At 38.1% G+C, this 12,273-nt stretch overlaps 1 protein-coding gene across 9 annotated transcripts in view; it reads right to left on the bottom strand.

Annotated features, from left to right (window-relative positions):
• MYT1L (myelin transcription factor 1 like) overlaps positions 1-12,273 on the bottom strand; it is a 105,601-nt gene that overhangs the window by 58,566 nt on the left and 34,762 nt on the right. For 6 of the 9 annotated variants that reach the window (XR_015695202.1, XM_087702780.1, XM_087702781.1 and 3 more), the window contains one exon: positions 3,870-4,841. Coding sequence is in view for 8 of the 9 variants with exons in the window: in XM_087702780.1 (XP_087558906.1) it covers positions 3,870-4,841 (972 nt within the window). In the remaining variant the exon portion in view is untranslated. The remainder of the gene's footprint in view (positions 1-3,869; positions 4,842-12,273) is intronic. The other 3 variants (XM_087702774.1, XM_087702779.1, XM_087702776.1) reach the window with 1 other exon arrangement.

Raw genomic sequence — 12,273 nt, 5'->3', positions numbered from 1 at the left:
ATGTTCTACACTAAACTGTTCATTTTTATCCATGATCTCTGTGGCTAACCATGACCTGGGACCACTTAGTGCACATATAAATTCAAACAGCCATCATGCGGTTTTATACACTCTTTGTGCTTCCGCTCCATGAAAGTTCCCATCTAAAAGTAAAAAACCTGATAGTAGATCAGGACATTTATCAAAATCAGGAACAGATGGAAATTCTGCCTCTCATCAAAGGAGATGCAAGAAATTTGCACACTGGTTGTTATAAGCTCACATTTGATACCTAGCAGTCGGTGGAATATTTTGTAATGACTTCATAAGTTCTCTAAGGAAACCTAATTATCTGAGCCTTCACGTCTTGGGAAATATATTTTCGCAATCGTATGCCTTGTCAGCCAAAGAAGCCTGACAAAAACCGTCTAACAAAATACAGTATATTAATTAAATATTCAGTCACATTATTAGGAGATCAATAAACCTGCAAAAAGTAAGCAGATGAACAAACAGCTGGCAGCCCATAAGACGTGATAGGAAAGTTGCTTTGATCACAAATTGTGTGGGAGAAATCGTGTAGGATGTTTCAAAAGAAATATTTTAGCAATATTTTTAATAAAACAGGAATTCTTACGAATAGACCAAATATCTATGTTCTCTTTGGACCATGTAATATAAATAATACATCTCAGAATAATTAATAATATTCCCCTAAACAAATGAAGAAGTGTTCTAGTGACTTTTAATAGTAATAAGCTGAGGCTAATCACTAACCACAAGTCTATAGAAGTTGAGAATAAAATACCACTGGTGTGTAGCTCCAGGTTTACTCCCTGCTACATACTCCAAGGCATTTGTATACCACAAATTTTATGTAAGTCTTACAAATAGCTCTTTGAGACATACAGTATTTGAGACATGTCTAAAAATAAATTAATAAAGCCGGTCAATATTAATTTTATATTGTGGTCATGCTATTTCATGTAACAGTATTCCAGGGCAACAAGAAGGATAATAATTAACAAAAAACATATAGCATAAATAATGTAAATCTTTAGACAATTAATACTGGAAATAAATGCATAAACATCCATCAATACTATTGACACAGTATCAGTTAATGAGCTGAAATACCTAGAATAAGATTCTTATAGTTCAGATCAAACTCATAGGTTATTTGAACAACAGTGAACACTAATTTAATAAGCCAGCCACAAATGCAGAAGAAAAATGTTTTTATATGACCTATATGGAACTTCATTTCCAGGGCATTTTTCTGCTCCAAACATTGAGTAAGGGAAATACCTTGGTTGTTTTGAAAATAATTATTGTGCTCTCCTTTAGATGCTTCAGGTATTTTAAGACTGAAGTGTAAATGTCTATGCTGATATTCCTATCATCATCTTATCCAAGAGTTTTTGATTTCAGATTTAGGGTTTATATATACTTGATGGTGATTGACACTGGGACATAACTTTCATACTTTATTTTTAAATCTAGGAGGAAAAAAAGGGAATGCTAAAGGATAATGCAATGCTTCTGGTTCAAAAGCCAAACAAGTGCTTGACAGTACCTCTTCGCAGCTTTTTAAAGTAGCTGTATCTTTTCCATCAAATGTGATTTTAAATTTGCCTACTGTTCCCATTTCAGAGCAAGATACTGCTTTTGACCTCATTAATTATTTTTCTTTAGAAACTCTTTAAAATTGGTAAAGCTATTTTGAATCAAGATACTTTTTAAAAAAATGTACATAAAACTCATAGTTTATAAAACTTTAAATAAAAAATAAAACTTAACTAGACCTTATTTTATCCAAATAATTAATGTGTCAGGCCTGTAGCCGTATTCCTTTTGGATCTTTGGCCTGCCACACTTTCTATTATTCTACTATGCCTTTTCTATTGTGGGAAAATGGGAGGGGGGGTTGTACGGAGTAAATGCTATGTAGCCAAAATAAAATCCCTTTCTAGAAAGCCAAGGTCATCCTTTGTCTCTGCGTCTTCTGCACCTGACCAGAACTGGATGGATGGAACTGCCAGCATGGCAGTGGAAGATTGGACCATGGGATGGACTTATGGGTATGGGGGCAGGATCTTGAACTTTCAACTGGGTGGGGAAAACCGGGAAGGTTTTAGATTCGGGTTTTCCCAGATGTGCCAACAGGAAAGTTCTGGTGACCTTCAGAATTTACAAAGACAGATACATGTATATGAATCAAATTGGCAGCAGTTCCCATAACTTAGTTAATTGTTATGAATACTTTTTAAAACCATGCAAGATGAAGCTGCCTTTATTCAAAATTTCAGTGCAGTACATTGTGTTTACTAATGCAAGTATGTGCTCAAGAGTAATTGCATGTACAGAAAATATACAATCAGAATTGGTTCAAAGATAGGTAACTTCAATACTGTACAATGTAATACTGTATAAATTATAAATTCATATGTCTTTAAATCCTGTTTTTGTCTTATAAACTTTACTTAAGGAAAACATGTTGCAGAATTTATAAAATGTTTTAATCTTATCATCTATGTCACAATTCTATTATTTATAATATAAAAGCCTTATCGAAACAGTTTAATATTATGCTTTGAACAATATAATATCATCTATATCCATCTGTATTGATCACACATCCCTCTAATAATGTTGTTTCTTCCAATTTTTATTAAAGTTAATGGAAATCAAAAGTACTCTGCAGCTCTTGGGAATATTAAACACTTTGTAAGAATGTGGATTCAGAAAAAATATTTATATTTATATACTATATACAAATGAATAAAAATCTTTATAGTAATTATGCTTAGATTTTTTCTTGCATGTTGTGTCATAATTATTTCTAGAGGTAGTAATTTAACTATTTCCATGAATGCATGAAACTAGTGAGGTGGAATGTCTATAAGAAATTGCTATTGATCGCAGACCAGGACACAGCGTGTCTTCCGTGGCAAATGGTTTTCATTATCTTACTATTTAAGATAATTAATGTGCAGTTATTGCTTCTATCTTATGTTATCAGTTCAATTTCTATCAAGAAATGCCATATTTTATGCAGGAAAGTGTTAATAACTACCATTTGATGATCATTTTATAAACCAGGATGTCCCCCATAGTCAAGTCTATAAATACTTGATATTTTACAGCTGGCTGATTTGATTGTCCTGCACCCAACCTCAACATGTAAGTGAATTCATACAAGGTATTTCCACACCTCTTTGTTTTCATGGGATAGACTGATACGATGTAGGAGAAGAGCAGGCAAAACGGGGGGAGGGGCGAATTAAAAGTGTCATCAATTTAGAGTTCTCACATTGCCACAAATAATCCAAATCCAGCCCCCCCTTGAATTTCTTTGGCATTTATCTAGTGCCAATTTAGTGCTGACCGCTAGTTGCCTAGATTTCTGCATACGGGCTTGAATAAATCTTCTGTGCTGCAACTTAATATATGGTCCTGATGCTTTGCACCTGATATTAATCTAGTCAACTAACTCAGGGACATTTATTCAAGCCTGTACACAAGAATCTAGTTAACTAGATGTCAGCACTAAATTGGCGATAGATAAGGGTTAAAAAAATTCAAGGGGAGTTGGACTTGGATCATTTGTGGCAACGTAAGAACTCTAAGCTGATGACACATTTAACTCCACCCCCAAGATCTCCCTGCTCTTCTATTTCTGGTCTGCATTTCAGGATAATCATTGCTTACTTTTTCAGTAATTTTTGTTTTCTTTTTTTCTCTCTTGAAATTGTACTTTTTTTACAGAAACAAAAATAATATTAGTTTGGATTTTATAAAGATTTGTTAAAACTTTGAACAACACCATTATACATTAAGATTTATCTCTATTTTATCATTAGACCGCATACTTTAGATAGAAATATTACCTTTACCATAATATGGCTTTTTGATATGACCATCACTGGATTTGGATTTCCTCTCATCTCCAGAAAGCTGCCTTGGAGAATGTTCTTCATAGGATCTCATATTATCCCTCCGCCCGGCTTCCATTGCCATTTTTTCCCTCATGGCTTTTGCTCTTTCCGTTTCTAAAGCAATCGCTTTCTCGAGTAGCGTTAAGTTCCCTTTTGTCATATCGAACACCTCTTCAGATCTATCTGAGGTAATAGAAGTGGTGTCATCGTCTCTTTCGTGACACCCATCCTCTTTCGCACAACTAGAAAAAGTTCTAGATCTCGGGCTCAACTGTTCTTCAAGCCTCATTAAATTCATCATATCAGAATAATTCCTATCAGGTGTCCTTCCTTGGAAATCATCTTCCTGCCGGACATGTTGACGAGAATTCATGTTTTGCTGTTGATTTCTTTCCTGTGGGTTTGTCTCACTGAGTTTGCGGGCCAAATCAAAACATTGATTCCTCAAGCATTCCAAGCTGCTGAGACAGACCTCCTCATCACTCTCTTCCACCATTTTCTCAGGAAGGCCGTTGTTTGCAGTCTTCCCTAGCATCGCATAGTTCATATTTCTATTTTCTTGCTGAGACAGGTCTGCATAATTTCTATCGTTGACGTTTTCTGAAAGCACAACGCCGTGTCCTTGTGCTAACAGTTTCAGTGAGTCCACAGTTTCCCTAACAACGTCGCTGTCTAAGTCTAAACTCAGCTCGTTCTTCCGGCCAAGATTTTCGTTTTTGTCACTATCATCTTCCAAGCTATTAGACGTATTGCTATTCATTTCTGATTCTGTCCTGGCTCTGTAGGCGGCATCCTCCGCAATTTTGCCAAGATTTAACAATGACTTGGCTACCAGTTCATCATAATTATCGTATTCATCATTATTGTTATCGTCTTTTTCTGAATCTTGCATTCGAGTATTGTGACAATTCATTTGATGGTCTTCTGCATACAAGAAAAAGAAAAGATAAAGGAAATGGGGAAAAAAGGAAAGGAAAAAATGGCTGGAATTGGAACTTTTTCTACAATACTATGAACAGTCACAAATTGTCAATTATATTTTTTGCATATAGCAGTTATAAGCCCTAAAACAGTATTATTTTAAACTAGAAATAAATAAATTGACCATTTTCAAGTCTATGTTTTTTTAATCATTGACTATATCTGCTCTATCAGTGTGGTATTAGTATCAGTCATAGGAAGTATATTTCTTACAAATTATTTACAATTGTAGTCTAGAGTAATTTGTAAACTGTTCGATACACTTCCTCTCTAATTTCCAGTTTTACTATAAATACATTTTTTGCACCATTTTACTTGTAAGGATTGTTTAAATAGCCAAATCCTATTTTGTTTAATACAACAGATGGAGGAGAAATTAACACAATGGATTTAAAAAAAATCCTATACCATAAACACAAATTTTGTTGGATTAGATCCAGATTTTAGACATATTTAGGACAGAGCCATTGAAATTAATTATTCTACTACTAAATCTAGTCCCAATGTATTCTATGCAAAAGAATAACATTTTCCTGGAGGTAATGGGTGAAAAATGTAGTTGGCAGGTGTTTTAAACAATTAAATTGGATCTTGCAGTTCACTGCCTATATAAATATTTATATTTACAACACAAATATGTGAAAACATGCCCATATGTTATCAACAATAGTTTAAAGTTTATAACTAAACCAATCAAATATATGTGGAATCATGACAATAAGTACTGCCTTTTCCAATAGTAGCATTTACTTTATGATTACATGATGTTTTTTGTGTGGGGTCCATAAAAGAGATTTAGTCTATCATGGTCTTAGGACCATTACAAATATTTTCCTCAAATATTTACCAACCCATTTATATATATATATAAACACATCCCCAAATACTATGCTGCAAAATCTAGGGACAGCAGCCCAGATGTAGAGTTTTCTGTAGAACTTGAATTACTGTAATTCAGATATGCTGAAACTTACTGAAAAGTTCTCTCACTTATAACTCTTTTTTTAACAAAAGAGATGACACTCATTTTTTATCTATTTGTATTTGGATATGGATTCATCTTCTCACAATTTAATAAGATATTGATCACTCGGATATGAAGGCCTTAACCAAATTCTTAGCTATTATAAATCAAGATAAGAATGCACTGATTAGTACCAGAAGGAGAACTTGTGAGCAATATCAGTGCAAATTATTTTACCGAAGATTAAATACAAAATCTCTTAAAGTTCTTCTTGAGCCTGAAAAGGACAGAATGTGATAAGAAAAGAAGAATATTGGGGGGTGGGGGGGGGAGAGGTGGACAAAAACAGGTCCATCACCCTGCAATATACTTGCTTTTTATAGTGCATAGGGGAAAAAATTCTTCAACTCACCAATGAATACAATAAGAACATTTAAAAAAATGGATTGTATTTGTGCTTTGGGAGAGGTATGTCAAGATTATTCAACAAGTACATCAAATACTCAGCATATGTATAATTTCTTAACAAAAATGAATACACGTGTGACTGGTTGCTTAGCAACCGTTCAAAGTGATGGCAGACGTCCCCCAACCTACGTATGACTCAACTTCAAAGTCATGATGGCGGCACAAGCGCCCTCCCATGGTCATGTGATCACATCTTGGTCACCTGGCAACCAGATCACCTTCCCAGCTTTTTGTAGCATCCCATGGACACCTAATTTTTGACATTTTTGCCAGTTTCTGGGATTTGCTTTCAGTTTCTGGCAAAAAGCGATCATTTGATGAAATGGATTTGCTTAATGACTTCAGCATTCACTTAATCACTGCTATAAAAATGCCTTAAAAATTGGATCCAGTCATATAATTCCTCAACATATAATCACAATCACAATTATGTTATTTACAAACATAATTCCAGGCTCAGTTATGGTCAAAAGGACGACCTTGTATATGAAATTGTATTTATTAGAATAAACATGATGAAAAGCTATGGCAATTCAGAACATCTCCTCTCATTACTACAGGTAGTCTTCAATTTACAACAGTTCACTTAATGACCGTTCAAAGTTACAATAGCACTGGATAAAATGACTTACGACCATTTTTCACAGTTACAACCTTTGTGGCATCCCCCTGATCATGTGATCAAAATTCAGAGGCTTGGCAACTGGTTCATATTGACGGTGGTTGCTGTGTCCTGGGGTCATGTGATCACTTTCCCCAATTTTCTGACAAGCAAAGTCAGAAAGCCAAATTCACTTAACAACTGGATGGCTAACTTAACAACTTCAGTGATTCACTTAACAACTGTGGCAAAAATGTCATAAAATAGGGCAAACCTCACTTAACAAACGTCTCACTAAACAACAGAAATGTTGGGCTCAATCACGGTTCTAAGTCAAGGACTACCAGTATACTAGAAGTTGAATAAAGTTACAAAAACTTCGGAAACAATTACAGAGGTGTGAGTTAGTATAGAACGAAGCCAAATAATTTATACAAGTTGATTTGAAGCTGCAGTTTCCTCCTAGCTTTAAGAATTGCAAAGCATCTTGTCTGAAAATATTTCTTCCTTTTCCCCTCCTTTTCAAAGATGAGTGAACACTATCACTTCCGTATGACAGTGATCCACACATTTAAGCCATTGTACTGGTGCAAGTAAAAGCAAGCCTGGTGTGAACTAAGCAGTGAGGCTCTCCAGGTCATTCTTATTGCCACTTGACCAGTGGCATTGAAGATGCTGATACTTGGTGGATAGTAATACCTGGAGGGCCATAAATACTTGCTGCCTGAGCAAAAGTGTAACCACAAGTTCATTTTAATAACTACTTTTTAACGAATAATTGCCTTTTAAGTAAGAGAAGGGAGGGAAAGAACAGGAAAGGGAAAAGATCTTTCTTTTCATTCTGTAGCAACTGATCTGTACAGCAGACCTGGAGAACCGAATAAACTAGAATTGTGTTCCATTAGAGCAATAGTTCACTATCTTACGCTATATATCAATTTAACTGCATCTTACAAATGTTCATATAGATATACTTCCTTTTCATTTGTAGATATTGAAAACAGAGGAAATCATTCTGGCTTTGATGGTATTATGGGGTCCACTCTGCATGTGATGGTATGCTGATAAAAGTATTCCACTTACTTTCAAGTATTTTAGAAACACCTGTTTAAATCTGTGTGTGTTTAAAACTTGGCTGTGGAACTGAGCCTGGGGTCTCTATGTGTTAAGGGCACCATTTCTTCGCTTTACTATTAGTATGCAGGTGGTATTCTGCTGGTTCACCCCGGTTCGGGCAAACCAGTAGTGGCAGCGTCGGGAGACACTCTGTGCATGCGCAGAAGCACCCCCTGGTGCGCTCCCGGTTCTGAACCGGTAGCGATAATAATAGCATTTCATGCCTGGCTGCTGTATGTATTTATTTTTAGATGTTTCTACTGTTTGTTTTATAGTTTTAGAATTGTCAGCTGCCCAGAGTTCCTGAGATAATTGCTTGTGCCCAGGAACATGTATGTTCATGTATTTATCTATATATATAAAAGCAAAAACCACTCACGCCGGATCACGAAATCTCCAAAACCATAAAGCTACAAACTTGAAATGTGGCATGTATGTTCCTCTTGGCTTCTAGGTGCTCGCTTAGAAAGGATTTTTCAAAATGACCATCAGATCATTAGTATTTGTTATATTATCATTAACCCACTTTGATGCTAAGGAGTTCTACTCCCCCCTCCCCACCTGAAAAGATTTCTGTTCAAACTGCCACTTGGGTGTGGCCAGCGTGTGACTCATCTGGCCTGCGGACTGGGAGTTTGGAGAGGAGCCTGAGGGAGAGAAGGGGATAGCGTAGGAGAGGCTTCTGTGGGACAAGGCTGAGGGAGGGAAGGGGAGAAGGGAGGCCGATTGTAACTGCTCATTAATTTTCAAGCCCAATCACATAGCGTCAGCCTCTGTATCATAGGGTGAGAGGTGGATGATAAAAGCTAAAATTTGGTCTTAGCCTCAGAAAAACGTGAACAAAATAATTGAATTTTCTGTACCAGATTCTTTTTACAGAAAGTAAACAGATTTTTACTTTCAGATTCTAATGATTCATTTGGAAGTTTCCCCAGAAGCTGAAATAGAACTTGGTCGAAGTTTGGTCATCCAGTTATTTAAATATAAGTGGTCAATCAATTTTAGCTTTCCTTAATCAGGTGACATATAGCAACATCTACTAATATTTGTTATTATTAGTCTCATTTTTACACTATTATCTTAAAAGTGTAGATTACAAAGTCTTTTCTCACTCTCATCTTTACTTAGAATTGTTGAAAAAGACCATGAGTAGCATAAACAACTTAAGGAAATGTCTAAAATTTGAAAGCTAGAATAAAGAAAAGTTATTTGTTAACAGCAACACCACAATTATAGCAATAAAGTTGACCATATTTCTAAAATCTGTCTTAGTACTTACGAAATTCATGAGCTAAGGCACACCGTATATTTTGATAGTCTTACACTAAAATATTGATAAATGCTTTCATATCACAGTTGGTTTATTCATTTGATATATGAAATAGTCCTAAAATATCCACATTTGTAAATGTAGGGCAGCTTCCAACAATTTGGAACAAATAATGCACAATAGATAATTGCCCTTTAGAAATTCAAACTCATAATATGAGTAATTTTAATGAAATCATTATTTATCAAAAATATCAATATTTTAAATGAGTCAATGACAGCATAATATCCAAATCTCATCCCTGGGGGTGGGGATAGATAATATTTGCAAATAACTCACTCTACGAATTTAGTCTCTGTGCCAAGAAATACCCAGAACTGCTCTGAAAATGTTTCTGTGCAGTGAGGTAAAAAGCGCATGATGATGAGCCACTGGTATTCCCTGTGACTTCGGTTCTGAATCATGACTATGTTGAAGGAAGTATTTCTTCCCTCAAATGCTGTAACTACCATTGAAACAGAACTCATTTCCCCAAACAAAAGTTTGCAATTCTCTTCTGTCTTGATAGGATTCAGTGCAGTAGCATCCCCAGCGTATTTCATACTTTATTTTTCTAAGCCACCCGGAGTCACCAAGGGTCAAGTGGCCATGCAATTTTTAAAAAAATAAATCAATAATAAATAAAATATCCAGAGTTCACTTGGAGGAGGAGGGGGAGGATCCAGGTGGCCAAACCACACCACCACCAGTCTGCCCTGACCTATCTTAAGGTGACCAGATTTTCAGATTGGTAAAGAGGGACACCATTGACCAGGGGTGGGGGGGGCTTGATTAAAAATTTTATATTTTGTCAAAAGGTCACAAAAGGCAATTAAAATGACCCCAGGACACTGAAACCATCATAAATACGAATCTGTTGCCAAACATCAAAATTTTGATCACGTGACCATGAGGATAGTGCAACGGTCGCTAAGTGTGAAAATGATCATCAGTCACTTTTTTCATTGCCATTGTAACTTTGGTCACTAAATGAACTGTTTGAAAGTTAAGGCTAGCTTTCATTATAATGCCTTATGCTAGCTTACATTTTCAAGAGAGAGAAGCTAAACTCCTTGTTAGAATTGAAATAGAAATGAGTAGAGTAAAGTAAAGTAGAATAGAATGGTTTATTAGCCAAGTGTGATTGGACACATGAGGAATTTGTCTTTGGTAAATATGCTCTCAATGTACATAAAGAAAAATAAAGTAGTAGGATAGTGGGATCCTTGCTGCACCAAGCTCAGAAAGCAGGAGATCCCACCATCTCCGAAGCTGGGAGGAGGTGTGTGAGGTGGGGGATCCTAGGTGCACCAAGCTCTTTCTGAAAGAGGAGGTGTGTGAGGTGGGATCCATGTTTCACTGAATGGCGACCGAGTTCTAAACTGCCGGCATGACTTTGAAGGGCTGGCTTGCCTTCCACGCGGGCCGACGTGGAAGGCAAGCCAGCCCTTCAAAGTCATGCCGGCACTTTAGCGTGCCCCTCGGCCGCCATTCAGCGGTTTCGCTGAATGGCGGCCGAGTTCTAAACTGCAGGCATGACTTTGAAGGGCTGGCTTGCCTTCCGCACGGGCCGACGTGGAAGGCAAGCCAGCCCTTCAAAGTCATGCCGGGACTTTAGCGTGCCGGCAGGCAGGGCTGGAGTGAGCGAGCGAACGTGCTCCGTCCTGGTGGGTGCATGAGCGGAGCACTTTTCCAGCGCTCCTGTGCCTGGAGAGCTCCATCTGCATATGAGCCTGGGATCCGCCGCTTGCGCTCCCTTGCTCCGCCCCGCCACCCGCCTTCCCTATATAGGGGCTCCTCCAGCAGAAGTAGCAGAGTCGCGTCGAGCGCCGCTCTGCCTTCCTCCGCATTCTTCCTGCCCGGATGCCCAAAGCCTCCCAGCCCGCCTGGCCCGGGGCGAGTCAGCAGCAGTGCAGTGGGCAGCGATCCCACCACCATTCTCCCGCTCACTCGCCCCGCCCATCACTTACTCTGAGTTCGGAGAAGAAGCGACGATTCCAGGTGGCTCTTTTCGCGGAGGCTTTCCCACGGCTTGTCCGGAAGTGGGGCTAGAAAGGCGAGCTCGCTCCCCCGCCCATCCGCCCGCTCACTCGCTACGCTACCCTGCCCATGCGAGCGGCAGCGGATGGGCGGGGGAGCGAGTCGAAGAAGGCGCCAAAATTAAGCGGGATCTTTTGGGAATGGCCCGGGACGCGGGAAAAATTATGAGAAGGCGTGCCTGTCCCACCAAATGCGGGATGTCTGGTCACCCTAATTTATCTCCATTGCTGTCCTGCGCCATTTATTGCCAAATAGTTGACTGGCACACCAGCAGCAATAACTTCACTCCATACTTACTTCTGACCCTCCAGATAACCTCCTTGCAGTGATGTGCGGTGAGGTTTATGGCTTGTGAGACGCTGACGTCATCACAATCTTTTTATTAAAATGCCTTTGTAATACAGGGGGTTTTAATAAAGGGATCCGCACCGTTTTGTCCCGTCCTTGCGCATTTCGAAGGGGTGGCGGGCAAGAACATATCACCAAGGACCATATGCAGTGACCACCAGTGGCCAACAACAACAAAAAAAGAGATTGGGGGGGAGCAAGGAGCCAAGGAGTTCCTTGTGTTTTCCACAAGGAAGGACTGTCCCTCCAAAGGGGGGTGGGAGGAGAGAGAGAAAGAGATGATGATGATGATGATGATGATGACGACGATGACAATTAAGTATCAAAAGCCTTTTGAGTTTGACAATATAATACGTTATCCAAAATTATAAATAATCTTATTTTCAGATGCATTTTTTGCCATCTTTGTTATTTTCTTTTTTAAAAAAACCAGTCTTTCTTCCAATTTGTGCCTTCTGGCAAACTACAGTTTTCTTGGCAAGAGATCTAACTTGCCATTGCTTTTGTCATAGCTCTGAGAAAGTTTTCT

The sequence above is a fragment of the Thamnophis sirtalis genome, unplaced genomic scaffold, assembly GCF_051295495.1.
Source record: "Thamnophis sirtalis isolate CommonGarterSnake01/CBP01778 unplaced genomic scaffold, rThaSir2_p1.2 scaffold_16, whole genome shotgun sequence".
NCBI classification, from domain to species: domain Eukaryota; kingdom Metazoa; phylum Chordata; class Lepidosauria; order Squamata; family Natricidae; genus Thamnophis; species Thamnophis sirtalis.
This window is presented reverse-complemented; position numbering and strand designations above follow the sequence as displayed.